We start from the raw sequence: 26,775 nt of genomic DNA, 5'->3' as shown, positions 1-26,775 counted from the left end.
TGGATTGTTAGTGATTTGGTGATTCGATTGTTGGTGGTGGATTGTGGGCGATTCGCTTGTCTGTGACCGTTTGCGATCCCCATTATCCACCCTCTGTCCCGCAACTTGGCACACTGTTCTTGCACCACTTGTCTTGGCTCTGACCCACACCGTCTCTGCATACCCGCACATCCTGCTAAAACCCGATTGACGGCTCGAAACAGGCGCCGATCCGTCTCCGCCTCAAGGTTGCCTACACCTCGAACGGACAGCCCACGGACGAAGTTGTCGATTTCTCCTCCTTTGACAAGGAGCTCTATGCCTGAGGACTCCGAAGGCTGCCATACGGGACCGGCGGACGGCTGGCCGGAATACAGCGGCGATGCGCATGCTTGAGCTCTCTGTCAGCATCGCCCTCCGGCCCTTTTCGCTTGGCGTCTGTTTTTATTCTGATTTTTTCTTATTTCCTGCAAATACATGCATGCTTCCCCCCCCACGCCCTCAGGGTTTCAGGGGACTTAGCCTCATTCCAGACGATCACTTCAGCGTGTTCGGAGTGGTATTTATCCGCCAGTCCCCAGCCGGATCTCGACTCACTATGGCACCGAGGACGACGTGCCTTGGCTGCTTCGCGATGTCACCGTAAAGTACCTCCGGCTTGCGCATCGTTCGCGGCAAGATCCAGTAGCTTCACTCGAGTCACGTGCATGCGATTGCAAAGAAAAATCCGTCGCCCGAGAGCAATGGTCAGAGGTGCTTCACACAACCATCTGACAGCAGCCCAAGACAGCAGGCTCGTCGAGCGGACTCCCGAGACAGCGCCAAGATTGCAAGCGACATCCCGGGCACATCACCAGCACCCCCCTCCTTTCCCCACATCCACCGTCCAGCACCGCGGCCCAGTTTTCGTATCCGCTTCCAATCCAACCCTTTCCGATCGAATCCAATCCAATCCAATCCACTTCCATCATGTCCATGATCGCTCGGCAACTCCCGAGGGCACACCATGCCCTGGTCCCATTTGGCCGTATCTTTGGCAAGAGGGCGCTCTCGACCTCGCTGATTGTGCATCAGGTAGGGTTCTGATCCGGCTCGCTCTCGATGTCAGAGCTTATGTATCCGCCAAGAACAGATGCAATCCCGCCCATGGTTCCGTTCACCGGCTTGGCCCTGCATGCCTTGCTTCTCGGCACATTCCATTCGCCCGTATCGCAGACTCTTCAAGCTCCTCGGGCGCCTCTTGCCATTGTGTACGCTCTGCCTCATCATTCGTCCGTCGACTTTTCTGCGGCTAACCGATCCAACAAATCGCTCTGATATGACGCAGCAAAACTTCAACAGCCTGTTTTCCCGGATCATCAACCCCATCGGCTTTGCGCAGTATCAGATGCACAAACTGGATCTGGCCAAGGCTGGCTTCGACACCTGCACCCAGAAGCTCTCGAGCGAGCGCGAGCTGTTCCTCACGGGTGGGTGTGCTGCACTCTCTCTCGGGACGATGGGCACATGGCCGGGCCGGACCGAGGGTGCTCGTTGTTGCCTGCGGTCGTGTGCCTGAGGTGGATTGAGGTTGATATGGATTGAGGCTGATGTGGATTGAGGCTGTGTATCGGAATTGGTTTCGCTATACCCACTCTGCCTCGGGCCCAACACTAATCCTGCATCTGCCCTTGCCTCAATCGAATCTGAACGGCTGCTCGATCGGGCACATCAACTCATGGTGGCCGGCCTGTTGCTCCACCGGTTGCTCCGCTTGTTGATCTCGGATTAGAGCTTGGGCTGCCGCAGACCTTCTACACCTGGTTCAGTTTGACCGTCCTTCACATCTGGATCTACAGCGCCCGCCTGAGAGCTGAGGGTGCCGAGGGAAAGGAGTATCAACAAGAGCTGTTCAACCTGTTGTGGCTGGATGTTGAGCTCAAGCTGAATGAGGCTGGGGTAAGTTTGCCGTCGCGATATTGAGGTGGTTCGAGATGCCCGACCACCTGGTGTCTTGATACGCTCGAAAACAGTGGTTGCCTCGAGGAGGATCGCATCAGATCCAGCTCCTTGTATCTGACGCATTCGGGCTTTGATTTGATTCATCTAGATCAAGAAGCGAGTCGGCAAGAACATCGAGGAGCTCATGGCGGCCTACTACGGCCAGATCCTGGCTTACGATGAAGGCCTGTATGAAGGCGATGCCATCTTTTCAGCGGCACTGTGGAGGCAAGTGTCTCGGCGACAGCGGTAGCATGCATCTGCACCGGCGAGATGGCACGGTCCAACAAATTGCTATCGCAGTGGTGGATCATGGGAAACGGTCACTGACTGTGGCTTGCACCGTAACTTGCGTCCGCTTTTGGGGTTGAACGACAGAAACGTGTATGCATCTCAAAAGGTCAAGCCGTCGCAGCTCGTTGGGCTACTGTCCTATGTCCGCAAGCAGCTGTGCCACATCGACAACGTCTCGACCGAGGATCTGCTGGCTGGCAAGGGGCTCTTGCTAAAGGATCAGTAGAGGTCGAAGTGAGTGCAGCTGGATGGCCTAGTATTCTGCTGGCTGGCGGCATTGCACTTCTCGCAAGACTGCCCACACGCCCGTGGCTCTGTTGGAATGGCAGGAATACACTTTATTCAGAAACAAACGGACACCCTCACGATCCCATATGCCAGCGTAGTATACGATGGCCTGGGTCCAGCAAAGCTATAAGAAATAGAACAGATCACTTTGACAGCCTCCGAGTGAAAACACCGGTTGCTCTCCGGTCTCCACAATCGATCTGCACTGGTGTCGGAGTGCCAGCGATGGATGGTGCACTTTGACACACTGGATATGGAGGCAACTCTTCTCAGACTATGGATGATGGTATTGCATCGCATCAAAGAATGGTCGTGGCCAGCGCGATGGTATTGGGTAACAAAATATTCGGTCAACGACCAAAATACCAGGGTAACCCGTTCTTTAGTGGATTGACTGTTATGCCGCTGGACGCATCGGATGCGCGATACACATTGGGGTTCAGTCGTGAGGCGACTTCTTGCCTGCTTCATGGGTCGCAGAGCCGTGTTGCCGATGGACTACTTCCCTGCACCCTGTCCAGACACCTCCCCCCAGCCATGTCGCAGTTTCACACTCTGCCTCCGAACCTGATTGCTGATGCATGTCACATCCTTCGCGACCGGGATGGCTAGGGGTAGGGCTGGGGTTATTGCTGCGCCGCCTCGGTCGCACAGACCTAGGGCTGCACTGTCCAGAAGCGAGATCTCGAAACCGCCCATCAGCACACCGACTCGGCTTCCATCAGACCGCCGTTGCCGCAATCGTCACCGCAACGCAGTCGTCACCGCAACGCAATCGCCACCGCAACGCAGTCGCAGCTGCTGCATCATCCCCCCCACGGAGGAAAACACCCGCGTCGCATTCGTCTGCATCTGTCGCGTGCGCCTCGGCGACAAGACCGCACAAAGCCGATCGAATCGGCAGCCAGGAACTCCTTCCAACTCCTCCTTTCTCTCCCACCCATCCGCTCAACCTCCCGCGGCATTCCCGCTTCACAGCTGCAGTGAGCATCATCGCCGATGGGTCGTCATCGCTCCTCTTCTCGCGGATACGAGTCGTCGGGCTCGGCATCGTCTGCTTCATCGGACGGCCACGATTCCTCCTCGCGCAAACGCAAGCACCATTCCTCGTCATCGTCGTCGGTCAAGAAGAAGGACTCGCACAAGAAGCACTCTAAATCGGACCGCCACCGCAGTAGCCGAGACCGCAGCCACGAGCGGCGTGAGCATCGAGACCGAGACAGGGATCGGGATCGAGATCGAGACAGAGATCGAGACAGAGATCGAGACAGGGATCGAGACAGAGATCGAGATAGAGACCGTCGAGACCGCAGCCGTGAGCGCGGATGGGATCGAAACAAGGATCGCAGCCGCGATCGACACCGAGACCGCGAGAGAGACCTCAAGCGCCCCAAAACTGAAGAAAGAGCGCATGATAGCCCAGCCCGGTCGCTCGAGTCGATCGATGCAGCCGGTCCCGGCCGTACTCGCGAAGGCAACAGCACCCCGTCAGCACCGATGCTCAATCCCGCACTCTCGGCACTGTTTTCGGAGACAACACCCTCGCCCATGGTCCAATCCAGCCCCGCAACCCCGACCCGCTCCGTCACCAGCGATGTCCCTCGCAGATCCCCCGAGGCATCAACAGCTTTGTCAGCTGCGCCGGCTGCATCAATACCGAATGAGGCCGTGGTAGCTGTGGCAACAGAATCGGTCTCTGCGCCAGCACCGAAGACAGAAAGCGGCAGCTCGGTACGTCCTTGTTGGTGTGTGCGGTGCCTTATGGGTGTGCTCGCTTCTTTTTGAACTCATGATCTCGCAAAGACTCCAACACAACTGCGTTGTCGCAGGGGGAGGGCATTGCCTATCGCTTGAAGTATTATTGACGATCTGACTGCTCTCCGATCCGCAACTCGACCTCGGCACTGATAACCGTGCACGGTTCGCCATTGTTGATGCTCTTGCAGACACAGCCGGCTGCCACACCCGAGGAGATTCTGAGACAGCGGCAGGAAAAGCTTGCCCAGTGGAAGAAGCGCATGTCAGAGCAGCAGCAGCAGCAGCAACAGCAGCAACAGCAGCAACAGCAGCAACAACAGCCCGCTGACTCGTCTGATCGAGTGGCTTCAATCCCTGCCCCCAACCAAGACTCGACATCTGCCGTCGCATCTGGTCCAATCGAGACGCTACCTCCGTCTGCTCCTGCGGTGTCCTCACAGCCCGCGGATATTCCTGCAAGTAATCCCCGAGTTACCGACTCAGCAGGTATTTTCCAACTAGATGCGACTTTTAGGCGTGTGTGTGGAGATCCAGCCCTTTGTTGGATAGAGGACGAGCAATCGAGTGTCCCGCAAGGCACTCTGGACAGACGTTGGGTGCAATTTTAATGCTCTGTTTCTTCCCATCCGCCGGTGTTCTCCGTCCGATGGCTGCCCAACACCTCTGTCTCGCCTGATATCGACACCGTCACCCTTCCCCGCCTCTCCTCCCTCTCCTAATGCCCCTCACCCGTTGGCTGTGAACGCTTTCGACGGCCTGTAGCCGGCGTCTTGAAACCGAGCTGCAGGGATCTCATCCACCAACTCGATGCTAAAGATTGTGTTTTCGCTTTCTCCATGCTTGCAACGTCAAACGGTCTCGTCAGCTTCAGCTGAGAATCTCTCTCCAAGCAAACCCGCGATGACGATCCAGACAGGGCGCGCTCCACTCAAAATCCCCATCATGGGTAAGCCGGCTACGGCTCTGAGCCCACGGGCAGGCTCGCCCGGGCTCAGCAAGATCGGGCAAAAGAGCGGCGGCCTGTTTTCGATGGGCGCCTCGAGCCCAGGACCATCCAAACTCGGCTTCTTTGCCAAGGGTAGCAGCGCCAAAACACCGACAGTCAAGAGCAAGGTCGTCTTTGATGATGGTGACGAGGTCGGCGAGGTCCAACACAAGAAAAAAGCAAGCAACATAGACCTGATGATGGTGGATGACTTTGCCGATACCCCGATACACCCTGCCGAGCCCGATGTGTCTGTCTTTGCCGATATGGACGACGCGCCTGCTCCCGAGCGCCCCAGTGCCGCCTCTATGCAGGTTGATGAGGTCGACCCCCTCGATGCGTACATGGTCGATGTCGAGTCCGAAGCCCGCAAGATGCTCGAGGAGGACCGCGAGGCCCGCAAGAACAAGTCTTGGAAGAAGGGCGAGCTGCAGGAGGACGTCGAGGCTGGAGCCGATGTCACGGATGTCCGCCGCATCGAGGACAACGACGAGGAGGATATCGGGAGCGACCCCGAAGACATCATCGCAGCCGCTGCCAAGAGGCTGGCGGCCAAAAAGAAGGACCTGGCGCCTGTCAACCACTCGACGATGAACTACGAGTCCTTCCGGCGCAACTTCTTCATCGAGCCGCCCGAGATGGCGGACATGACCCCGGCCGAGGTGGACATGAAGCGACTGGAACTCGACGGCATCAAGATCCGCGGCGTCAACTGTCCCAAGCCCATCGAAAAATGGACACAGTTTGGGCTGCCCCATGGCGTGTACGAAGTGATCCGCAAGGTGCTCAAGTACGACAAGCCCAGCTCGATCCAGGCCCAGTCGATCCCGGCGATCATGAGCGGTCGCGATGTCATCGGCATTGCTAAGACCGGTTCGGGCAAGACGATTGCCTTCCTGCTTCCCATGTTCCGTCACATTGCCGACCAGCGTCCACTCGAGGCCATGGAGGGCCCGATCGCGCTGATCATGACGCCGACACGCGAGCTGGCCGTCCAAATCCACAAAGAATGCAAGCACTTTGCAAAGGCCCTGAATCTGCGAGCGGTCTGTGCCTACGGTGGATCGCCGATCAAGGACCAGATCGCCGACCTCAAGCGAGGCGCCGAGATCATCATCTGCACGCCTGGACGCATGATCGATCTGCTCTGTGCCAACAGCGGCCGAGTCACCAACCTCAAGCGCGTCACGTATCTGGTCCTCGACGAAGCCGACCGCATGTTTGACATGGGCTTCGAGCCGCAGGTCATGCGGATCGTCAACAACATCCGTCCGAGCCGCCAGACGGTGCTGTTTTCGGCAACGTTTCCGCGCCAGATGGAGGCGCTGGCCCGCAAGATCCTCCAGAAGCCTCTGGAGATCACCGTCGGCGGACGCAGTGTGGTCTGCGCGGACGTGACGCAGCACGTCGAGATCCGCGACGACGACGCCAAGTTTGTGCGCCTGCTTGAGATCCTGGGGCTCTCGATGGCACAGGACCCCGACGGCAAGGTCCTGATCTTTGTGGATCGGCAAGAGGCGGCCGACAACCTGCTGCGAGACCTTTTCCGCCGCGGATATCCGTGCCAGTCCCTGCACGGCGGCAAAGACCAGGCCGACCGAGACTCGACCATTGTCGACTTCAAGACCGGCGATACCAACGTTCTGATTGCGACCTCGGTGGCAGCGCGCGGCCTGGACGTCAAGCAGCTCAAGGTCGTCGTGAACTACGACTGCCCGAACCACATGGAGGACTATGTGCACCGTGTGGGCCGCACGGGACGAGCGGGCAACAAGGGCACGTCCTACACCTTCATCACGCGGGAACAGGACCGATATGCGGTCGACATTGTCAAGGCTCTCAAGATGAGCAACGCGCCTGTGCCGGACGACGTCCAGACGCTCGCGAACGAGTTTATGGAGAAGGTCAAGAGCGGCAACGCCAAGTACACGGGAAGCGGGTTCGGAGGCAAGGGCCTCGAGAAACTCGACAAGGAGCGAGATATCGTCAAGAAAATCCAGAAAAAGTCGCACGGCGGCGTGTATGCCGAAGACGAGGAGGAGGAAGAGGACGGACACGAGATTACGCTGCAGGTCAAGGCTGTGCAGGTCAACGGCGTCAAGGTCGCGGGTGATGGTGCGGCGGCCGAGACGCAGCCCAGCGCTGCAGGCGCTGCCGGGAGCGCGACTGCCTCGGGGGCGAGCACTGCTGTCGGTGCTGGTGCAGCGGCTGCGACGGCCACTGCTGGGGGAGCGACAGCAGCGCCCGTGTCGGCAGCGGCGCTGGCGGCTCTGAAGGCGGCCCAGAAGGCAGCCGAGATCATCAACGCCCAGGTCGGCGCTTCCGGACGCAAGGCGCGGGATGTGATCGCCGAAATCAACTCCAAGTTTGGCAAGGATACGCTCGGGCATAGTGCTGTCGGGTCTGGCGACGACGGCGTGCGACGCACCGGTGCTGAGGCCTCGGCAGCTCCGTTCTCATGCGAAATCGAGATCAACGACTACCCTCAACGGGCGCGCTGGAAGGTCACCAACAAGGAGCAGATCACTCTCATCGGAGAAATCAGTGGTGCGGCGATTACGACCCGTGGCCAGTTCTTTGAGGCTGGGAAGCAGCCTGGGCCCAACGAACGCAAGCTGTATCTGGTATGTATCTCGGGCAGCGGTGCGAGGAATGGAGTAATGAACCGCGGCATGGCCGGCGCCGGGGTGCTTGTGTATACGCCAGATTATGCAGCACAGCGAGTGTCTGTACTCGTCGGTTGGAGTGCCTGTTGGAGTGCCTGTTGGAGTGCCTGTTGGAGTGCCTGTTGGAGTGCCTGTTGGAGTGCCTGTTGGAGTGCCTGTTGGATTGCTGGGATGAGGCAGAGCATGAAGATTGGCTTGGCATGAGTGCTTGCTAACACGCCGCCATTTCGACTTTCTCTAGTTTCTTGAGGGCGATAACCAGCTGGTGATCGACAAAGCCAAGAACGAGATCAAGCGGCTGCTGACCGAGGCCACGATGGCGAGTCTGGAGAGCGAGCTGGCGGGCAACACGGGACGATATACGGTCGTGGGCAATTGAGCGATGCGGCTTGGCGCTGCCGCGGCCATTGACGAATACACTTGATGCAAGCGGCTCCAGCGTGGGTGGTGGATGGCGCGAGATCGCGGATGGTGTTGGAATTGGTGCGACCCCGGCTCCCGCTCACGGTGACGTCCGAAATCGACCTTGGTTCGCCAGGTCCCGCACCTCATCGACCCGACGCACGCACACCAGCGCAGGACCCCGACCTGGACCGCCAATGCACGCCAGGCGCATGTCGTCGCCGTGGGAACGAGCATGGTGGTGCTTGCGGACAGGCGCGTCGATGCCCAAGATGCAAACAAGCGGGTGCCCGATCAACCGGGGCCGCAGCGAACGATGATGCATCGACGTCGATGGCGACGGCGACATGCCGTGCGGCCGCCCTCGCTCTCGCTCGCAGACCCTCCCTTGGCACCGCCGCTGATGTGGCGGCTTTCCCATGGCGACCTGCTCGTGTCTGCCTCGGTCAGCGTGACGACGCAGAGACAGACGCCACCGACGCACTCGAACCGGCGGCGAGGCTGGGGCAGATCCCGTGACTGCAATCTCGCCAAAACAGGGCACATTGCCTGCCTTTCCGGGGAGGCGATCGCGGCGCGCGTGTCTGCGGATTTCAATTTGCACACTTTGGGACGGCCGCCAATCAGACGCGCGGGCCAGATCACGGCGCGGGATCACACACAGACGCGGCGCACCACAGCGCTGATCGGCTGCGCACACAGGCGCTGTGTTCTGTGCCTGTTGGCCGGCGAGGCACGCACAGCGGACTGGGCACCGCCGGCGCAGTCCGTGTCGACACAGACAGTGGCGACGCGTCCTGTGCCCACACAGTGAGCGGCTGCAGCACACAGCGCCCACACAGACAGTGCGCCCTCGAACCAGCCGAACCAGTTCGCCATCGACAATTTTTTGCTCTTCGGGTCTGTCCTTCGTCCTGCGCGAAATCTCGGTCTTGGCCTTGGGAATCTCGTCGCCCCTCCCCTCCCCTGCCCTGCCCTGCCCTTCGCCGAGCGTTGGTCGCCGTCTCGGCCGGCTCTTTCTGCGCCCTCTCCCCTTCCTCTGCCCTCTTTCTCCCCTCCTTCGCTTGCCCAAGCGCCGCCCTCCACCGCCATTCCTGCCCCAAGCGCTCCCCTACCTCCAGCGTCCTGCCTCGCTCCTGGGGACATTGCCTTCCTTTGATCACCCCCCGATCCCTCGGCTCTTGCGGGTAATGCTTGTCGCGGTGCTCTGCCGGTGTGCTCTGCCGGTGGTCAAGTGTGCTTGTTGTCCTTGCTCGTCCCCGCCGGCAATCGCTTCTCGGCACATCCTCTTCCCCTTCGTCTCCGTCTCTGGCTCTCTCCCACCCCTGTGATCCGTTATCCAGGGCTATTTAGCCACTGTGCTTTGCCCTCCCCCAACTCGTTCAGTCTTATTGTCGTGGCCATGTCGAGTGCCCTTTGATTTGGGCCGATTTTTGATTCCGCGATCGCACTTGTGCTTTGGCCGGGTGTGCTTCGTTTCCACGCCAAAAGCATGTTGTTTTGCATCTGCTTCTTCGGCCCAAGGACCGGAACGGTGGCTCTCGACTCCCAGGTCGGCGCCCTGTTCTGGGCCATGGTCTTGATGGTGGTGGGAGCGAAGGCGAAGTGGAGCGGAAGTGGTATCGCAGTATTATTGCACTTTTTGCTCTGGATACCCTCCGATTCAACGGTTGATGATTTGGCGCTCGTGGTCTCGCAGCAGCCGTCTGTCTGGATGTACTTGATCCACAGCGGTTGCTGTCGCCATTGCTGCCGCTCTTCGATCCATTCCCGTTGTCGTTACAACCCCCCCCCACTCTGGCCATGATCGATACGCTCTCTCGTCTCTGTCTGCATCCTGCGTCTCTCGATCGCAGCGACCGGACCAGTGCCCTCCTTTGCCCTTTGTACATCCACCGTTTCGATCCCGCCTCGCCTTCCTCCGGCTTCGACCCCCCATCTTGTCCAATTCATCTATTGCCATTCTTGCGCTTCCGCCCGATATTCCCGCCTTCTGGACCCGCTCGTTTTGCGGCCCGGGTATGACCGGTGGCTTGAATGCAACCTGGTTTGCCACCGAGGCCACAAAACAAAACCGAGCCCGGACTCCCTTGCTTTTTCGGTCCTCCCTTTCTCTCCCCGGGCTTTCTTTCCTGGCCTGCTCCCTCTCCCGTCGCCCCACCGGCGTCGAATCGGTATATCTGCCTGTTCGTATCCCTGCTCTACCACATTGCCCTCTGGCTCGGACGGTGGCCCTGGCCCTCGCCCATTTAACCCAGTGTTTGATCCCCGTTGCTGCTGCTCTCCTCCCTTGGCCTCCTGCTTCCTGCCTCACTCACTCCCCTGGCCTCTCTGCCTCCCCATCACTTGCTCCCTGGGTCCTTGATCTCCCCCCCTTTGATCCCTCTGGTGGTCGGTCTCCCTCGTTTCGGCACCTTCACTCTGCCCCTCTCGTCGAGCCTGCTGCTTGCTTTACTTGCTTGCTTATTGTGCCGGTTGATCATCTGAATCAATGGTGTATATGTACACCCGCAATACAGTTCCGCATCCCTGTCGCATTGCGCGCAAGCCGCCAGTGCCTGGATCCGATGCATATCCACTCGATGTGCATCGCCCGCCATGCGACAATCACAGTGCATCTTTTGTTTTCTTGAAAACAAACAATAAAGAGGGCGCCTTGATCGCCCAGGCACGGCCCGAGTCGTCGTGGTGGTATATACGCCGGTCGGTGTATACCATCGCGCTCGCACTCGCTCGGCCAAGGAGCTGTTTTTCTGTTTGGATGATGCTGTCACCTGTTTTTGGTTTCTTCGTGCTGTCTACTGTTTTCACTGCTTCGTGTTATCAGCTGTTTTCACTTCTTCGTGCTGTCAACTGTTTCGCTTCGTGTGATCAACTGTATTTACTCTCCACCACTTTGACTACTCCCCACACACTCCCGCTGCTGCCATTCCATATCCTCTGGCCTCTATTTTCTGCCTTCACGTCGATCTGTCCTTGAGTGTGGTATCTGTGCTTGATCGAGGTTGCCGCCAATTTGTTGTTTATCCACTCCGCATGTTTTTTCTTCATCTCCCGGCGTGGTCAATGTCCGTTCGTCATTCGTTACCAATCTGTTGCACCCATTTGTCGCCGATCTGCGCTTTTGCGTTTCCTGCTGTTCAGCCTCGTCTTCTGTCATTCTTCTCTGTCCTGTCGTTCTCTCTCGGCATTTGCTCTCTCAGATCTGCTGTTTTGCCCGATCGGGGTCACTTTGCTTCGCCATCTCCCCCCCTCCTTTTCAATCTCACCCATCTGTCGCTGGTCTTGGATCCACCAATCCTTACCCCACACCACCGCGCTCCATCCCATCTGCACCACCTCTGGCTGCCGGCTGGTGCGCCGTGCTGTGCGAGTGTCCTTGGCTGTCCCAGGTCCCAGGTCCCAGGTCCCAGGTCCCGAGGTTCTGTGCTGATCATCGCCTCTCCTCTCCTCTCTCTTTCTTTCTTTCTCTGCAGAACCCACCACGATCCCTCTGCCATGGTCGCGCACACTCGGGCTGGCCGTCGATCGGATCCAGAGCAGCCCTCGGCCCTGTTCGTCCCGCGGTCTGTCGATGAGAACGCCCTGCCCGTGTCCAGCCAGGGTGATCAGAGCTTCCAGGTGCCTGGCGTCCGGCGGTCTCGGCGGGTTGCCGATCGCAGACCCGGCGACGATCTTCCCTCTGGTCCGAGCTTGTTGGCGCCCTTGGGCGAGCACGGCTCCAATTGGCTCGCCAACCACCACCCGTACTCCACCGAGACCCCGCTCGCCGCCTTCGCAGCTGGCCTCGATATATCAGCGCCCGCGCCCTCGCAGCGGCCGTTTCCGTCAAAGTCGCCGTTTTCTACCCCCAAGGCCTCCTCGTCGGCTGCATCCGCCTCCATCACGCCCACCGAGAATAAAATGATTGTCGCCATGCCTATCACCCCGCATGAAACCCCCGTGCGCCGCAGAGACGAAGCCGTTCCCCTGAAGCGCAAGCAGGACCATGCCTTTTCACCCGAACTCGCGCCCTCGTTCGCCTTGCACCCCCGACTCCGCGAGTCAATGTTTACCCTCAACGACGACTCGGCCTTCAGCTCCCCAAGCTCGGAATCGCTGCAAGCCATCCCCTACCCACGCCTGGCGCACTCAAGACCCGATCTGTCCGCGAGTGACGCCGGCATCGAGTTGCCCATGTCCCCGCCGCCGTCCTCGCAAAAGTCGCATGTGTTTGATCACGAAACCTCGGCTCTCGACTGCCTCACGACGCCCTGCAAGCCGCCCGTCTACTCGCTGTCGTCGTCGTCATCGTCGTCGTCATCGTCGTCATCCCTACTCTCCACCCCCGTCTCTGTGCTCAAGCCCTCCGGGTCGACCCTCTATGCCCCAAGTGAAGCCTCGCTGGAGCCCAGCCAGGGCTCGCCCGCCTTTGCTGGCCGCTCGGACTTGTCGCCGTGCATCGCCTCTGGCATGCCGGCGCTCGAAGTTGGATTCACCATGTCGTCGGATTTGCTCTTTGAGGAGCCGATACGGTCCTCGCTCGACGGCTCCCAGGAGTCGACGATCTCGTTCGAGGACTCGATCTTTTCGTTTACAGTCCCGGCCTCGTCGGATCTGTCGCAGGCTCCGGACGACTACGGCGAGTTCCCAAAGTCGATGACCTACCGGGATCGGGTCTTCCACATGGGCGACTATGTCGTTGTGGACTCGCCCAGCGGTCGCGACCGCTTTGGCGTCATCCATGGCTTCTTCTCCTACCAAGATTTTGTGTCCTATGATGCCCCACAACATGATGCGGATGACGACAAGTTTGCCCACATTCTCTGGCTCTCTCCTTCGGAAATTCACTTCCGGGAGGCCGCCATCGAGCAGCGGGACTACTTGCCAACGGACTTTCAATCAGGTATGCATCGGTTCTTTGGTGCATTGGCTTGTTGGTGCACTGATCTCTTGTCGAGTTGATCTCCTGTCGCGTTGGTCCTGGGTGCCAAGGACAAGGAGAAGCTCGGGCAGCACCGGGCCTATACTCACCCGCTCCGATTTGCCTCTCCTCGTTTCGTCCACATCAGTCCCTTCTGCCTTTTCTACACTGGAGCCCATGCACTCCATCCAGAGAACCTTCTACTCGATACAGGCCGAGCAGGCCGAGGACCAAACCTTGCCGCTGCTCATGACCGAGGGTGAAATCCCCAACGAGTTTGAGCGGCTCCTGCAGCTCGCCGGCCAGAGCGACGTCTCTGTCGACAAGTTCACTACTTTGGTAAGCACTCCAGTTGCACATTGTATCATCGCCGTGCCTTTGCCTCTGTGTGCAGGTGGCGGCCGGCGAGGTCTCGTTTGCTTGGCCATGAGCCGATCAGATCGCCGCACCGTACTGATCCGTATCATATCCTCCAACATCGCTTCCAGATATCCCAGAAGCTCACATCCAACACCCTGCTCTTCTTCCGTCTCTTTGGCGACAAGTTCAAGAGCTGGCTCGACTGGATGGTCAACATGGACTCGGTGCGCTTCAATACCTATACCAACAAAGTGTTCATCTCCGAGTACCTCCGCATGGAGAGCCTGGACGAAGAGGACTTTCCCGAAGAGGATCTTCAGCAGCACATTCGCTTCAAGACCCTCCAGGGCCTGATTGAGCGGCAATTTGTCGGCCCCTCAGGCCTGGGTTCTCGCGTCTCTCAGATCCTGCACGTCGCCGTGGGCCTCCTGGAGCGGCTCAAGGGCCGAGAGTACGGCTGGTGGTCGCGGCTGGACGAGGCATGCCAGCAAGCTGATATAGTTCACTTGATGTACCAGTCCGAGGCCTTCCCGCTCCACCTGACCCAGCTTGCGACGCTGTCAAAGCTTGAAGCCACCGCCCAGACCAAATACCGATGCGACGTTGCGCTCGAGCCTCAGATCGGCTTGATTCCCAAGTCGCTCTGGGGCGCCGTCTATTCAGAGTCGTTCCCCTTCCTGCTCGACAGCGCCCCTCTCGAAGAAGGCCAGATCGGCCTGTACGCCTCCTTCGAGGGCCTCTGCTGCCGCCTGATTGCGCGCTACATGATGGACTTTGTTCAACTGGCTCTGCAACAAGTCGTGGACAACATCGATGACAAGGACTGTGTCGTGTCTGTCGGCAGCGGCTGCCGTGGCTCGCTCTTGGGTCCCGATGAGTGCGCTCGCGATGACTCTGACTTTATGGATACCTACGATCACCACGATGAGCTCGGGATCCTGACGGACGAGCAACTCGAGGACACGCGAGTCAAGAAGCTCAAGCTTCTCAAATTTGTCGAATGGAAGATGAGGGAAGAGGTCGTGCGCCGATCGCTCGAGGACGGCAGTCTGATCTAGTCGAGCACTTCGCCTATCGAGCCCGGCAGCGGCCCGATCGCCCCTCCGCCCTCCCTCCTGGTGGCGATCCGATGCCGCCGCGCTCATCGCACGCCGATGTGTCCTTGAGGACTTTTCGTTTGCTTTTTGGTCATTCTCACCTCGCACCCATCCCATCCGATCACGTTCGATCACGTTCGATCACATCCGATCACATTCGATCCCACTCGATCACATCAGCGATGGCTCTGCTTCGTACTCACCCCATATTGCCTTCTTGCAATTCAAAAGACGACAGTACCGCATCCATGCAATCGCCCTCCCTGCGCGCACCTTCATCCGCCTCCCAAGCCGCACGCCAGTAATTTATCAATACCTTCTACCGATTCTTCTTCCCTCTTCCGTTCCTTCAGCTACCCGCTCAACTTCCCTTCCTCCGCATCCATCTGTCCCGCCCCACATTCATCTGTGTACTTATCGTGTTCGTTCCTGTCCATGCTTTTGAGTTGCGAAACTCCCCTATAATCGCCGCCTATTCCTTCCCCTCACCCTTCCGCTCCCCACACACCACTCGCCACAAACTACAAACTACAAACCACCCAACCACGCACAACCCAACCCCATCTTTCCCCGTCGCCCTCCTCCCACGAGGCCCTATCATCCAGCTTTTGTGGTTCCGTGACTTTGCTGCTCTTGTATCAATACTTTCGGCACGCCGCCTCCTTTCGTGATATTTGGCTTCTCTCTTCACCTTCGTTGTCTCTGACTGATTGATCAACAATGATTGCTCCACCGACTTGCACCACTTGCGCAACCTTCCAAGCATCTGCAAATACACCCTGTTGGTTGTTGTGACATGGACTGTGTGTCGACGGGTATACGGTCTCATGCCCTCTGCTATCGGATGGACAGAGTCTGTGGGGGGCGGTTCTGCGAATTTGCTCATTTTACTTTGGATTGATAGAGCCCTTACAACAATTTGATAACATACCAATGGGGTTTTAATGTCAAGACAATACCAATGAGGTAACGATTCGATAGGTAGCATCAAAACCTGAGTCACTTCAAGTCGCTGAAATCGCTCTGGATGCCGAGCAGGCACAAAGGCGGCATCGCATCATGGCTGCTCGCGTTGCTCGTGCTGCAAGTATCCCCTGCACGGCCGAGACGTCGCATTCACTGGGCTGTGGAGCGACGCTTGAACAGAATCGGCGGCGGGCGCTTCATTTTGAGAATGATGCCGCTGGCCTCCTGCAGGCAGGCTTCCGACACTCCAGGAGCGACCCGCCACTCGTAGCGCTGGACCAGATGCACCAGGGCAGCCGCAAACTCGACTTGCGAAAACCGCTTGCCGACGCAGGACCGGGCGCCGGCGCTGAATGGAATCAGCGCGGCCCTGTTCCAGGTGTTGGGCGGGAGGAATCGCTCGGGGCGGAACTCGGCCGGGTCAGGCCCCCAGTACCGCCGGTTGTAGTGGAGCCCGACGGCATTCAGATCCACCCGAGTTCCCTTTGGGATCCAGTAGCCGCCGAGGTTCTGGTCGACCTCGCAGACCTTGAACACTGACGTCACGGGCGGGAAGAGCCGCAGCGTCTCGTTCATGATGGCCGAAACGTACTCGATGCTGGAGCAGTCCTTGTATGAGGCCGTCGCTGCAGCGCCATCGCTGTCGCTGATGCCGTCGCCGTCGCCGTCGCCGTTGGATGCGGCCAAATGTCCGACGACCTCCTGGTAGAGTCGCTCCTGCTTGTCTCGATGGAATCCTGCAGGGCGGTTGTTACTTCAAGTCAGAGCCAAGCTGCACCAAGTTCGAAAATCGGGAGCACACTTCTCTGCCCCCTCCTCCCCCAACACGACTAGTTCGCTCGGACACCGCCATCCATCGAGCAAGCCCACTCCCCCACTCTTCGCAGTCACATACCCAGCAGCGTCAGTGCAAAGGTCAGGGTCGTTGCTGTGGTATCGTGGCCGGCGAGCAAAAATATGAAAATGTCGCCGACAACCTCGTCCTCTGTCAGCCGAACGGCATTGTGCTCGTCGTCCTGGACCGAAGCACCGACGATGGCCTCCAGCAGATTATCGGGCTTCTCAGAGACCTGGTCTTGAGCCTGGCGGGCCATACGGCGGACGTACTGTTCGAACTCTTCAGGTGGCGACAGTGCAAGTCGTCAGAATGGAATGCACCCACACACGGATGCATGGTAGGTGCGCTATGGATTCGCCCATGGTGTGCTCTTGGATGAGCGCGTGAATCCAGACAGAGATACATTGACAGCGGTCGCCGACGTTGGTTTCCACATTCATGCGCAACTGTCTTTCGCATCGCGCAGGACAGAGCTGGGACAGGGCAGCTGCACCGGTCTGGGTCTCAGCCAAGCGCCAAGTTGCTTACCGTCAAACTGGCGGCCGATCGTTCGGAATGGATCAATCGGCAACTTGAATATCCACTTTGGCAAGAAAAAGTTGAGCGCCAGGTTCTTGAGCACAAGCCCAATGACCTGCTCAAACGAATACCGATGGCCCTCGTCCGGCTGGTCACGGACGCTCCAGCTGAATTTGCGACCAAAGCCCGCCGCAGAAAACACAAAGAGGGTGAGGCGGCTCATGTCCTGCGAGACATTCACCTGGAACTCGTCCGGGCTGTCTGGGGCGCGAACGGCGGTCGTCTCCCACTCTTCACACATTTCGGCGACTAGCCGCTGGGTTTCGTGGTGGACGAGGAGGTTGTTGGTTTCGGAGAAGTGCGGGCTGACGATCTTGCGATGCTTCCGCCACTCGTCACCCTCGGTCGTGAGGATGTTGCTCCCCTGGGTAGTTGAGTCAGCCAGTCAGCCAGTGAGCCAGTCAGCCAGTCAGCCAGTCAGCCAGTCAGCCAGTCAGCCAGTCAGTCAGCCAGTCGAGAGCCATGCCGCGATTGTATCGATCACGAGGGCTCGCTGTCGACTCATGAAGGGAGACGTCGCAGTGAGATGCGGTGGTGGGGTGTGTGATGGGAATGCGCCCATGGCCATGAAGCTCCGATCGAGACTCATGGATACTTGCAAAAATGTTGAAGGCGCGGTACTCTTGCGTGGGCTTGGGGATCTCTACGCGGCGGCTCGCTGCTTCCTTGATCAGATCGGCATCGGCGATGGTGACATAGGCGCTCCAGGTGTTGACGACGGCAAAGACGTCACTCTTGCTATAGCGAGGTTGGAAGCCGCATCAGGGGCGTCAGTTTGCTCTCAGACGCAGCCAGCCGACCCGCCAGCTGGACAGTGGATCTGCCTGGCGACGATCCCAATACTCACAGCTCCTCGAAGCTTTCGTGCTTAGACTTCCAGCGCCAGCCCTGGGTGTATCTCAGCATCGAGCGAGGGATGATCTGCAACCAGGCAAACTGTGTTCAGGAGCCGTGGAGAGGGCAATCGACGGAGCAATCGAAAGAGGCAATCGACGGAGCAATCGAAAGAGGCAATCGAAGGGCAATCGAAGAGGCACGACGGAACTGACGGTGCGTAGCATCGGAGACCAAGACCTTCATACCTCGAGATAGACGAGGATGCTGAAGCGACGCAACGGATTCCACACAGCCTCGACGGGCATGTGCGGGTTGGCCTTCTTCAGGGTAGCGGCCTGCGACAGGATGTGGTGCCGGAGCCATAGGGTGAAGAGGGTCGCAGAGCCCAGAAGCGATGCGAGAATGCGGGCCGAAAGCGGCCACGCGAGCCAGAAAGCATGGAAAGACATGATCGAGAAGGCACGGGAAGACATGATCGAACGAGGCTGGGTGCCCCCGTTTCGCCTTGCGCTGGCTTGAAATCTCGGCGCCAAGAAACGAGCAGGCCACCCAGAAACGAACACGTAGAACCGGGTGGCTGGTGTTCCATCCGAGCCCGCGGACATCAGATGGTGATCCTGCGGATATCAGATGGCGAGCCCGCTCACCAAGCACACGCAGCCTGGAAATCGATGGGCACTGGCGACGGTGAAGGTGCTCAGGGCACGAGCGAAACCGAGTCTCTGTGGGCTCAATGGATATCCCTTCCACGAGGCACTCCCAAGGATGAAGACACCAACGCAGCAAACAGCGCCATGTATTTCTGTGACTGTTGTTCATCGTGGCATCGCTAGACACTCGACGTGTGTCGATCGCAGTCTTTGCGATCGATGCGGTCGGTGTTGGACGTTCCCGAGCCGGGTGCCTGTCCGGACAATGAAGCAGTAGACTGCTGTGGGATGATGTGAAAGAGCATTATATGCACAGCGGCGAGCGAGGAGCTCAGGAACAGATTTCCAAAGCGAATCATCACCAACGCCATGTTTGGCATGGTATCAGTCCAGGCGGCGCTGAGGGCAAGTGCAACCGTAGCGAAGGTACTGCGAGCAAGCATGGAAGATGCGAGCGATGAGGGAAGATGTGAATGCCGCTCCGAGGTGTGAGACCAACTGCCGGCCAACGCTCTGACATTGTAAGGAGTGAACAAGCGCAAGGACGAAGACCAAGTGCTTGGTATGAGCTTTATTAGCTTTTAGCCCCGAACACCAAAGAACAAGTTTTGTTCGAACTGGTGTTCAACATAGGCTCAGACATGCAGGGCTATTTATAGACCGGGAGAAGGTCGAGGGGCAAAAGTGGGCGAGAAGGGTGGAGCATCACAGAGAAGCGAGAAGGGGGTGCGAGAGTGGCTGGTGTGCAAGCGAGAGAGGCTTGGCACAGCCCGGGGACATGTGCCGAGCGGTGGGGGAGGCAGGAAACCAGTAGACGCGGGTGGCAACGGCGCGTGCTCATGCATGGGGGCAAACAAACACGTGGGGACTCATGATTGGTGCGGAGGGCGAGAGCATGCGGGACAATCTCATTGGTCCGTTGTGATGCTGGTCATCACACTATCTCCTCCTTAAACTACGGCGTGTTCCATCTTGAGTTCTCCTGGGGCCAGGCTTGTCTGGGTAGCGTCGGTGGTACTCCGCGGCCACCGTTGGGGCAAAGACAATGTCGGCGGGCTCCCAACTTCGATCGGTGACCGGGTAGCCTTTCCAATCGATGAGATAGTGCAGCTTTCCGCGCACGAACTTGGAGTCTAAGATCTCTTCGACCTCCCACTCCAAGTTCCCATCGATGACCACCGCAGGGGGCGGCGCTTGCACCCGACCCGGAAGCGAGTTCTTCTTGTAGGGCTCAAGAAGAGACACATGGAACACCGGGTGCACCTTTATGTCCTTTGGCAAGTCCAGGCGGAAAGCCAATGTCCCGACGGCCTCGAGGATGGTGAATGGTCCAATCCTCTGGTAATCCAGCTTCTTGCTTGGGCGAGTGGTGCTGATGTTACGAGTCAGCACCCAGACTTGATCGCCCGGACGCAAGTCGGGAGCCTGGGACCTCCGGAGATCTGAGAAGTGCTTGTAGTCAGACTTTGCCTTCTCAAGATTCTCCTTCAACAGTGCCAGGTTCCGCTGGAGATGTTCAACCCTCTCCGTGGCAGAGGGAACATCAGGGCCGCCAGCGACAACGGGGACTTCGAACCTTGGGTGGAACCCATAGGTTGCCAAGAATGGCGAGGCATGTGTTGACGAGTTCTCGAGGTTATTGTAAGAGAACTCGGCCAACGGCAGCAGCTCGGCCCAGTCATCTTGCTGATACGACGTGTAACAGCGCAGGTATTGGTTGATGACCTGGTTGACCCTCTCAGTCTGTCCATCGGTCTGGGGATGGAAGGCCGTGGACAGACTGGTTTGGATCCCGAGCTGCGTGCAGAGTGCCTTCCAGAACCGAGAGGTGAACTGACTTCCTCGGTCTGAAACCACTGTGTCGGGGAGGCCATGGAGACGAAAGACATTGTCGAGGAACAGTGACGCAGTCTCCTCCGCCGACGGCAGTGAACGCCAGGACATAAAGTGTGCCATCTTTGTGAGGCTGCATACCACCACAAAGATGCAGGTGTGACCCTTGGACTTTGGCAGATCAGTGATAAAGTCCATGGTCAGTGTCCCCCAGGGTCGATCGGCTGTCTGGAGTGGCAACAGGAACCCAAACGGCTTGTGTCGCGGAGCTTTCGAGCGTGCACAGGTGTCGCACGTCGAGACGTACTCTTTGACATCTTTCCGATAGGTTTGCCACCAAAACTGTCGCGATACCAGAGCCAGAGTCCGTCGGATGCCTGGATGACCCACAGCGACTGGGTCATGGCACGACTTGAGCGCCGGAACTCGGCACGACTCTGGGACCACAATCCTGTTCTGGAAGGTGAGGTACTGGCCATTCCAGACGAACTTCGGGTCACGACGGTATTTGTCTAGACCGGGATCCCGAGCCTGCTCTTCGGCTATGAGCTGCAGCAAATCCACAGGGTCACTGCGACTTGCAACCGAAGAGCGGGCGTCTCTGCTTCGGAGCACGCGTATCACCGCGGCAGGATCGAGAAGCAGAGGCGGATCCCTCGACACGGAGGCCGACGAAGGGATGTAGTCCGAGCGACGAGACAGGGCATCGGCCTTGCCGTTCCTCGCACCAGGACGGTACTGGATGCGGATGTCGAACCGAGACAAGAACTGGGACCACCGTGCATGACGCTGGTTTAGGATGCGAGCCGTTGCCAGGTACTCCAAGTTCTTGTGATCGGTCAGAACGGCAACGGGATGCTGGGCGCCTTCGAGGTAGTGTCGCCACGCCTCGAAAGCCTCCTTGATCGCCAACAGCTCTTTCTCGTATATGCTGTAGTTACGTTCAGCATTCGAGAGTGTCCGCGAATGGAACGAGCAAGGATGAAGGCGATCATCAGCACCCCGCTGGGAGAGCACGCATCCAAGCGCAAAGTCCGACGCATCTGACTCTACGACGAACGGCTTGGATGGGTCCGGATGCACCAGAACGGGCTCCGAAACGAAGGCATCCTTCAAGGATCTGAATGCTTTATCGGCTTCGCGGGACCACTGGAAGCCATGCGTCTTCCGGAAGAGCCGAGTCATGGGCCCCGCGATCTTTGCGTATCCATCGATGAAGCGTCGATAGAAGTTCGCAAACCCGACAAAGGATCGAAGATCCGAGATGTTGCGCGGTATGGGCCAATCCAAGATCGCAGAGAGCTTGGATCGCTCCATACCGATGCCCTCGGGCGAGACCATGAAACCAAGGAACGAGACCGAGGTTTTGGAGAACTCGCACTTCTCCAGCTTGCAATACAGCTTTGCAGCTCGGAGCTTCGAGAGGACCTGCTTGACGTGCTCTACATGCTGCGACGGATCAGCACTGTAGATCAAGATATCGTCAAGATACGCAATTGCGAACTGGTCCAACTCGGTGCGCAGGACGTCGTTGATGAAGTGCTGGAACGTCGCTGGCGCGTTGGTGAGCCCAAAGGGCATCACCAAGTACTCGAAGTGCCCATATCGAGTACGGAAAGCTGTCTTCCACTCGTCCCCGGAGCGGATGCGCAGCAGATTGTAGGCTCCACGAAGGTCCAGCTTAGTGAACACCTTCGCGCCTCGAAGTCGGTCCAGCAGCTCGCCGATCAGCGGTAAAGGGTAACGGTTCTTTACCGTGATACCGTTCAGTGCGCGGTAGTCAACGCAAAGACGAAGTGAGCCGTCCTTCTTCTTGACGAAGAGGATTGGTGAGCCTGCTGGGGACGACGAAGGACGAACGAATCCCTTGGCAAGATTCTCGTCGAGATAGTCACGCAGAGCGTGAAGTTCGGGCTCGGACAGTGAGTACAGAGGCCCGAACTTTGGCGACTTGCCCGGCTCCAAGTCAATGGGGCAGTCATAAGGGCGATGCGGAGGCAAGGAGTCAGCTTCCTGTTTAGAGAAAACAGACAGGAAGTCCTTGTACTCCGCAGGCACTTCGACAGTCGCAGTGCTCGGCTCGTCAGTGGGCAGGACATGGACCTGAAAGATGGTCAGGGGTTGCGTTCCATGCCTGCATGCATCCAAAGACTCGCGCATCGAGCGGTAATCAATGCTGCAGACGCGGAGAGGAGCGTCCGAGCTGAGAGGAGGGGCGTGGACAAGGTCAGAATAATGTTCGACGGTTACTTTATTCTGAACAATGTCCGAAGAACAAACAACAGGAGGAGGTACATCAAGGAGGGAAAGAGAACTGACAACAGAAGAAGGGGTTTGGGAAGAGCGAAGGGGTTCGGGAGGAACAAGACAAGAAGGGGAAGACGAAGGTGGGAGCGTAGGAGAGGAGCTTAGATCAATCAAAGGAGTGGAATCATCAAGAAGGGGAGTGACATTGGAGGAAGTGGAGCAAGACGAAAGAGAAGTAGTGCATGGAGAGGGGTCGGAATCAACAGAAGGAGGGAGACAAAGAAGACCGCGAGACCAGACAATCTTGGGCTCGGCGGTGCGCAACCAAGGAAAGCCAAGGATAAGTGGTTGATGTGGAGACCTGATCACATCGAACCGAAGGCGTTGCGAGACGTCCCCGAGAATCACCTCGAGTGGAGCAGTCTCGCGGAGGATGGGGCCAGACGACAGCGGCTTACCATCCACGCCTTCCACTGCCAAGGGCGAAGCCTTGGAGCAGGTGGGGACAGAGTGTCGAGCAACAAAGTCCTCGTCGATAAAGTTGCCAGAGGCACCAGAATCGACAAGTCCTTCGCACGACAGAGAATCACCAGAAGGAAGACGAACAGCGACGGGAACAACCAACGAGCAACGACGAACAGACGAAACACAAGACTTTGGTTCGGTACCAGCTTCGGCACCAGGGTTGCGGCTAGCACAGACAGTTAACTTTGCCGAGGGTTGGCAGGACAGCTCAGGTATTTGCACCTGTGGATGAGGTGCAGTTCCCAGTGACACCAGAGGTGCCACGGGTACTATGCCAGAGCTGAGAGTGTCCGCCGGTCCAGAGGCAAGGCGAAGCTGTCCGCACATCACTGCTTCCCCAGTACTTACCAAAGGCACCTTACCAATGTCTTCACTTTCGGAAGGCGGTGGGCACGGCTCCGGTTCAAGGCCTTCACTTAGAACCGGGCCTGGTCGTTTCCCGAACTGAAGTCTTGCACTTCTCCATCTTCGTAAACGATGGTGCGGATGATCCTCGGGCCGGGAGGTCCAGGGGGCGGTCCGGTAGCTCTGGTAGATCCAAACTTGACGGGGCAGTTTCGTACCAAGTGGCCCTTCTTGCCACAGTACAGGCAGAGTCCAAAGCGGCGGCGGCGTTGTTTCTCCTCGGCGGTCAGGGGTCCAGAGACGGCAGAGTCCACTTGCATGGGCTCGGAAACAATGTAGGAGGGGTGCGGCGGAGCGAGGACGGGCGCGGGAGCGATGGCGGGAACGGCAGCGGAGGCGGAACCAAAGGCGAACTGGGAAGACCGGTAGCGGGCAGGCGTGCTTCGGCGCTCTTGACGGCGCTCGCGGATTCGTGCATCGAGCTCGTTACAAAGCTCGATGTACTCCTCCAGATCTCGTGGCAGAGGGCGAACTCGCGAAAGTTCGTCTCTGACATCATCCGACAAGCCAAGTCGGAAGAACGAGATCTTTGCACCGTCGTTCCAAGTCGTATCGGCGGCAATACGAAGGAACTCGGATGCATAGACTGCGCACGGGCGGTTGCCCTGAGACAGTGTGGTGATCACTGACTCGGCAGTCCTGGCCCGATCAGGGTCGTCAAACACTTTGGAAAAGCGTTCTAGGAAATCGCCAAAAGAGTTGAGTCGGGGATCACCCATCTCAAGCATCGGAGTCGCCCACTGGAGAGCCGGTCCAGTGAGCAGACTAATGACGAATCCGACCTTAATCGGGTCAGCAGGGAACCGGTGGGGCTGCATTCGTATATACAGTTTGCACTGATTTACGAATGCCCGGAACCCTTGCCGGTTACCGTCGTAACGGTCCGGCATCTGCACGCTGTACCCAGCGGCAGGAGCATCGCGAGCTGTCCGGAGCTCGGCGAGCTCGGCCTCCAAGGCACGGAGGCGGTCCACGAGGGCAGGATCCATGGCGGGACTGGGACTGGGACTGGGAAAAAAAAAAAAAGCGAGGAGGTTCAAGAACAGGAGAGCGAAGAGGGCTCAGACACAAGTGTGCTTGAGGTTCGGACAGGACTAGGAAAGGGGCGGGGCTAGGAGCGGAAGATACCAAGCAGGTGGTATCAGTAGAAGAGAGTTCGAACAAAGTGTAAGGAGTGAACAAGCGCAAGGACGAAGACCAAGTGCTTGGTATGAGCTTTATTAGCTTTTAGCCCCGAACACCAAAGAACAAGTTTTGTTCGAACTGGTGTTCAACATAGGCTCAGACATGCAGGGCTATTTATAGACCGGGAGAAGGTCGAGGGGCAAAAGTGGGCGAGAAGGGTGGAGCATCACAGAGAAGCGAGAAGGGGGTGCGAGAGTGGCTGGTGTGCAAGCGAGAGAGGCTTGGCACAGCCCGGGGACATGTGCCGAGCGGTGGGGGAGGCAGGAAACCAGTAGACGCGGGTGGCAACGGCGCGTGCTCATGCATGGGGGCAAACAAACACGTGGGGACTCATGATTGGTGCGGAGGGCGAGAGCATGCGGGACAATCTCATTGGTCCGTTGTGATGCTGGTCATCACAGACATTCAGCCATCACGAACATTGCGTCCATGCATTTGGCGCCAGTATACAATATGCAGCCCTCGAGATGATCTCGGCCAAATGCTGGTTTGGGTAACAATAGTCCGTCCCTCCGCCGTTGGCGCTTCGATACCGACTGGGCACTGGGCCGCTGTTGGATTGACACTTGCCTAATCAGTAACAGGATTGCAAAGACAATCCGCGTTTCCGGGAGCTTGGATACCACCCCCTTGAGCATATCCACACCACTTGCACATTTGCTCGGAGGCTTTTTCGTGCTTGGGTCGTCCATGCTTGCCCGCAGGACTTTATGGCACTTCCTGAGTGTGTATAGAATGATTCCGCTTGAGCTTAGCCACGAAAGATAGATAAACGCAGCATAGAGAACTTGTGCCACTGCCTTCCAGGGACGCAGTTTGTCGTCCAGCAAAAATGTCATGTAGAAGCAGGCACAATGCCAGGTTGAGAAGATATCCAATGTAATCCTGAGTGTGACGGATGTCGATTCATCAGTAGGAGCGAGCGACACAGCGCAATGGCGGGCCGAGCTAGTGTGTATCTGGCTTCGCTTCTGTCACTCTGCAGCATCGCCAACATCACAAAGCATCACCGGCATTCTGCATCATTCGAGCCAGTAACTGAATGTCATCCAGTAAAACCGGTCCAGATTCAACGTGACAGATGCCACGAACGCATTCGTTTTACCCAGAGATCATGATACGGAGCCACGGGTTTCATCAGAATGAGGACCAGATGGGATAGGTGCACGGTGGTAAGGCCATAGAGCCCAATGAAGAAGTTGGCAAACTTGCTCCAGGCAGTAAAGTACTGGATCTGGGTACATATCCATGGGAATCGCGGCAGCCATCGGATGCACATCCATCAGACTGAGACGGGATCGTCGGCAAACGGAAACGCGGCGATGAACTGCATCGGAATCCCCCAGCCCGCTCGGCTGGCCAGCAGGCATGCAACACATCAGAGACTTGCCACAAAAGCGCGGCGTTACCGTCGTGGGGTCGGCTGTACCATTTACAGTTGCGGTTTGGGCCTGAACATAGAAGCACGTAGTGATTTGGGATATCGGTATTGCCTGAGCCGAAAGTGACGAGAGCGAGAGCGAGACGTCAGGGAGCCTGGGCCGATGTATGGTGGATAGAAATGCGAGCACCGATACATGATGGGTGGGGATGCGAGCGCCGATGCAAATCGCCACTGGGTTAACTTGCCACCGCGACCACGAGGAAGAACAATGCGTTGGCCTGATTGACTTTTGGTGGCCAGTGCAGCCTCCGGAAGAAGGCCTGGGCGACATAGATGTGCACGACGAGCGCCAGTCCAAGGATGATGTACTGCCCCGTTGTCGAAGCGCTGGGTGAGATGTCTTGCATGGCTGAACGAGCAGCCGCACCACGACACGCAGCCAGGGATGCACCAGGACGCACCAGAACAGCCGTCGCAGCCGAGCACGAGACGCTCGAAGAGCGGACGGAGATTTGTCTGGAGGCTCCCCGCTCTCAGGGCGAGCAGCGGGCGCGCGACGTTGTACAGTGCCGGATGGTGTTCGTCGTGCGTCAGCGGCGGGATTGGAGATATAG

At 58.1% G+C, this 26,775-nt stretch overlaps 8 protein-coding genes across 8 annotated transcripts; 4 read left to right on the top strand and 4 right to left on the bottom strand.

Annotated features, from left to right (window-relative positions):
• Nucleotides 1–740: 740 nt before the first annotated feature.
• On the top strand, nucleotides 741–2,606 carry BJ171DRAFT_521425 (ubiquinol-cytochrome C chaperone-domain-containing protein). The gene is made up of 5 exons (XM_053112475.1): nucleotides 741–1,053; nucleotides 1,307–1,448; nucleotides 1,751–1,917; nucleotides 2,069–2,187; nucleotides 2,338–2,606. Exons 1-5 carry the CDS (start codon nucleotides 949–951, stop codon nucleotides 2,477–2,479), a joined length of 675 nt encoding a protein of 224 aa, XP_052962834.1. The 5' UTR covers nucleotides 741–948; the 3' UTR covers nucleotides 2,480–2,606.
• Nucleotides 2,607–3,258: 652 nt separating this feature from the next.
• On the bottom strand, nucleotides 3,259–4,601 carry BJ171DRAFT_521423 (uncharacterized protein). The gene is made up of 2 exons (XM_053112474.1): nucleotides 4,488–4,601; nucleotides 3,259–4,272 (listed from the first exon to the last, which is right to left on the bottom strand). The coding sequence occupies exons 1-2, from the start codon at nucleotides 4,559–4,561 to the stop codon at nucleotides 3,549–3,551; spliced, it is 798 nt and encodes a 265-aa protein (XP_052962833.1). The 5' UTR covers nucleotides 4,562–4,601; the 3' UTR covers nucleotides 3,259–3,548.
• Nucleotides 4,602–4,631: 30 nt separating this feature from the next.
• Nucleotides 4,632–8,156, top strand: BJ171DRAFT_229118 (uncharacterized protein). The gene is made up of 3 exons (XM_053106538.1): nucleotides 4,632–4,785; nucleotides 5,062–8,041; nucleotides 8,091–8,156. The coding sequence occupies exons 2-3, from the start codon at nucleotides 5,107–5,109 to the stop codon at nucleotides 8,123–8,125; spliced, it is 2,970 nt and encodes a 989-aa protein (XP_052962832.1). The 5' UTR covers nucleotides 4,632–4,785; nucleotides 5,062–5,106; the 3' UTR covers nucleotides 8,126–8,156.
• Nucleotides 8,157–10,028: 1,872 nt separating this feature from the next.
• On the top strand, nucleotides 10,029–11,187 carry BJ171DRAFT_229045 (uncharacterized protein). Its single transcript, XM_053106536.1, has one exon. It carries the CDS (start codon nucleotides 10,374–10,376, stop codon nucleotides 10,983–10,985), a length of 612 nt encoding a protein of 203 aa, XP_052962831.1. The 5' UTR covers nucleotides 10,029–10,373; the 3' UTR covers nucleotides 10,986–11,187.
• A 663-nt stretch (nucleotides 11,188–11,850) lies between these two features.
• On the top strand, nucleotides 11,851–14,673 carry BJ171DRAFT_585968 (uncharacterized protein; the record flags this gene model as incomplete). The annotated part of the gene is made up of 3 exons (XM_053114389.1): nucleotides 11,851–13,237; nucleotides 13,404–13,594; nucleotides 13,744–14,673. 3 exons carry the CDS (start codon nucleotides 11,851–11,853, stop codon nucleotides 14,671–14,673), a joined length of 2,508 nt encoding a protein of 835 aa, XP_052962830.1.
• Nucleotides 14,674–15,557: 884 nt separating this feature from the next.
• BJ171DRAFT_229096 (cytochrome P450) lies at nucleotides 15,558–18,062 on the bottom strand. The gene is made up of 5 exons (XM_053106537.1): nucleotides 17,943–18,062; nucleotides 17,695–17,833; nucleotides 17,045–17,459; nucleotides 16,574–16,795; nucleotides 15,558–16,415 (listed from the first exon to the last, which is right to left on the bottom strand). The coding sequence occupies exons 1-5, from the start codon at nucleotides 17,999–18,001 to the stop codon at nucleotides 15,829–15,831; spliced, it is 1,422 nt and encodes a 473-aa protein (XP_052962829.1). The 5' UTR covers nucleotides 18,002–18,062; the 3' UTR covers nucleotides 15,558–15,828.
• Nucleotides 18,063–18,609: 547 nt separating this feature from the next.
• On the bottom strand, nucleotides 18,610–19,188 carry BJ171DRAFT_521412 (uncharacterized protein). The gene has a single exon (XM_053112473.1). The coding sequence runs from the start codon at nucleotides 19,023–19,025 to the stop codon at nucleotides 18,762–18,764; it is 264 nt and encodes an 87-aa protein (XP_052962828.1). The 5' UTR covers nucleotides 19,026–19,188; the 3' UTR covers nucleotides 18,610–18,761.
• A 5,908-nt stretch (nucleotides 19,189–25,096) lies between these two features.
• On the bottom strand, nucleotides 25,097–26,633 carry BJ171DRAFT_521394 (uncharacterized protein). Its single transcript, XM_053112472.1, has 4 exons — nucleotides 26,407–26,633; nucleotides 26,187–26,270; nucleotides 25,883–26,011; nucleotides 25,097–25,577 (listed from the first exon to the last, which is right to left on the bottom strand). The coding sequence occupies exons 1-4, from the start codon at nucleotides 26,566–26,568 to the stop codon at nucleotides 25,173–25,175; spliced, it is 780 nt and encodes a 259-aa protein (XP_052962827.1). The 5' UTR covers nucleotides 26,569–26,633; the 3' UTR covers nucleotides 25,097–25,172.
• Between the last annotated feature and the right edge of the window lie 142 nt (nucleotides 26,634–26,775).

The sequence above is a fragment of the Polychytrium aggregatum genome (assembly GCF_025602895.1).
Source record: "Polychytrium aggregatum strain JEL109 chromosome Unknown BJ171scaffold_47, whole genome shotgun sequence".
In the NCBI taxonomy this organism is placed as follows: Eukaryota; Fungi; Chytridiomycota; class Chytridiomycetes; order Polychytriales; genus Polychytrium; species Polychytrium aggregatum.
The sequence above is the reverse complement of the archived record's forward strand: the minus strand, read 5'-3'. Positions and strand labels throughout refer to the sequence as shown.

Coding starts and splice junctions, on each gene's coding strand:
- BJ171DRAFT_229096 (XM_053106537.1), bottom strand. CDS start 18,001: ATGCTGAGATACACCCAGGGCTGGCGCTGGAAGTCTAAGCACGAAAGC. Junction 17,834..17,942: donor CACGAAAGCTTCGAGGAGCT/GTGAGTATTGGG, acceptor ACCTCGCTATAG/CAAGAGTGACGTCTTTGCCG. Junction 16,796..17,044: donor GATCGGCCGCCAGTTTGACG/GTAAGCAACTTG, acceptor CGCCACCTGAAG/AGTTCGAACAGTACGTCCGC.
- BJ171DRAFT_229118 (XM_053106538.1), top strand. CDS start 5,107: ATGCTAAAGATTGTGTTTTCGCTTTCTCCATGCTTGCAACGTCAAACG. Junction 8,042..8,090: donor CGGTTGGAGTGCCTGTTGGA/GTGCCTGTTGGA, acceptor TGCCTGTTGGAG/TGCCTGTTGGAGTGCCTGTT.
- BJ171DRAFT_521394 (XM_053112472.1), bottom strand. CDS start 26,568: ATGCAAGACATCTCACCCAGCGCTTCGACAACGGGGCAGTACATCATC. Junction 26,271..26,406: donor TCTTCCTCGTGGTCGCGGTG/GCAAGTTAACCC, acceptor CTTTCGGCTCAG/GCAATACCGATATCCCAAAT. Junction 25,578..25,882: donor CTCCGTATCATGATCTCTGG/GTAAAACGAATG, acceptor CGTCCCTGGAAG/GCAGTGGCACAAGTTCTCTA.
- BJ171DRAFT_521412 (XM_053112473.1), bottom strand. CDS start 19,025: ATGCTTGCTCGCAGTACCTTCGCTACGGTTGCACTTGCCCTCAGCGCC.
- BJ171DRAFT_521425 (XM_053112475.1), top strand. CDS start 949: ATGTCCATGATCGCTCGGCAACTCCCGAGGGCACACCATGCCCTGGTC. Junction 1,449..1,750: donor GCGCGAGCTGTTCCTCACGG/GTGGGTGTGCTG, acceptor ATCTCGGATTAG/AGCTTGGGCTGCCGCAGACC. Junction 1,918..2,068: donor TCAAGCTGAATGAGGCTGGG/GTAAGTTTGCCG, acceptor TGATTCATCTAG/ATCAAGAAGCGAGTCGGCAA.
- BJ171DRAFT_229045 (XM_053106536.1), top strand. CDS start 10,374: ATGACCGGTGGCTTGAATGCAACCTGGTTTGCCACCGAGGCCACAAAA.
- BJ171DRAFT_521423 (XM_053112474.1), bottom strand. CDS start 4,561: ATGCGCTTCTTCCACTGGGCAAGCTTTTCCTGCCGCTGTCTCAGAATC. Junction 4,273..4,487: donor GGTGTGGCAGCCGGCTGTGT/CTGCAAGAGCAT, acceptor ACAAGGACGTAC/CGAGCTGCCGCTTTCTGTCT.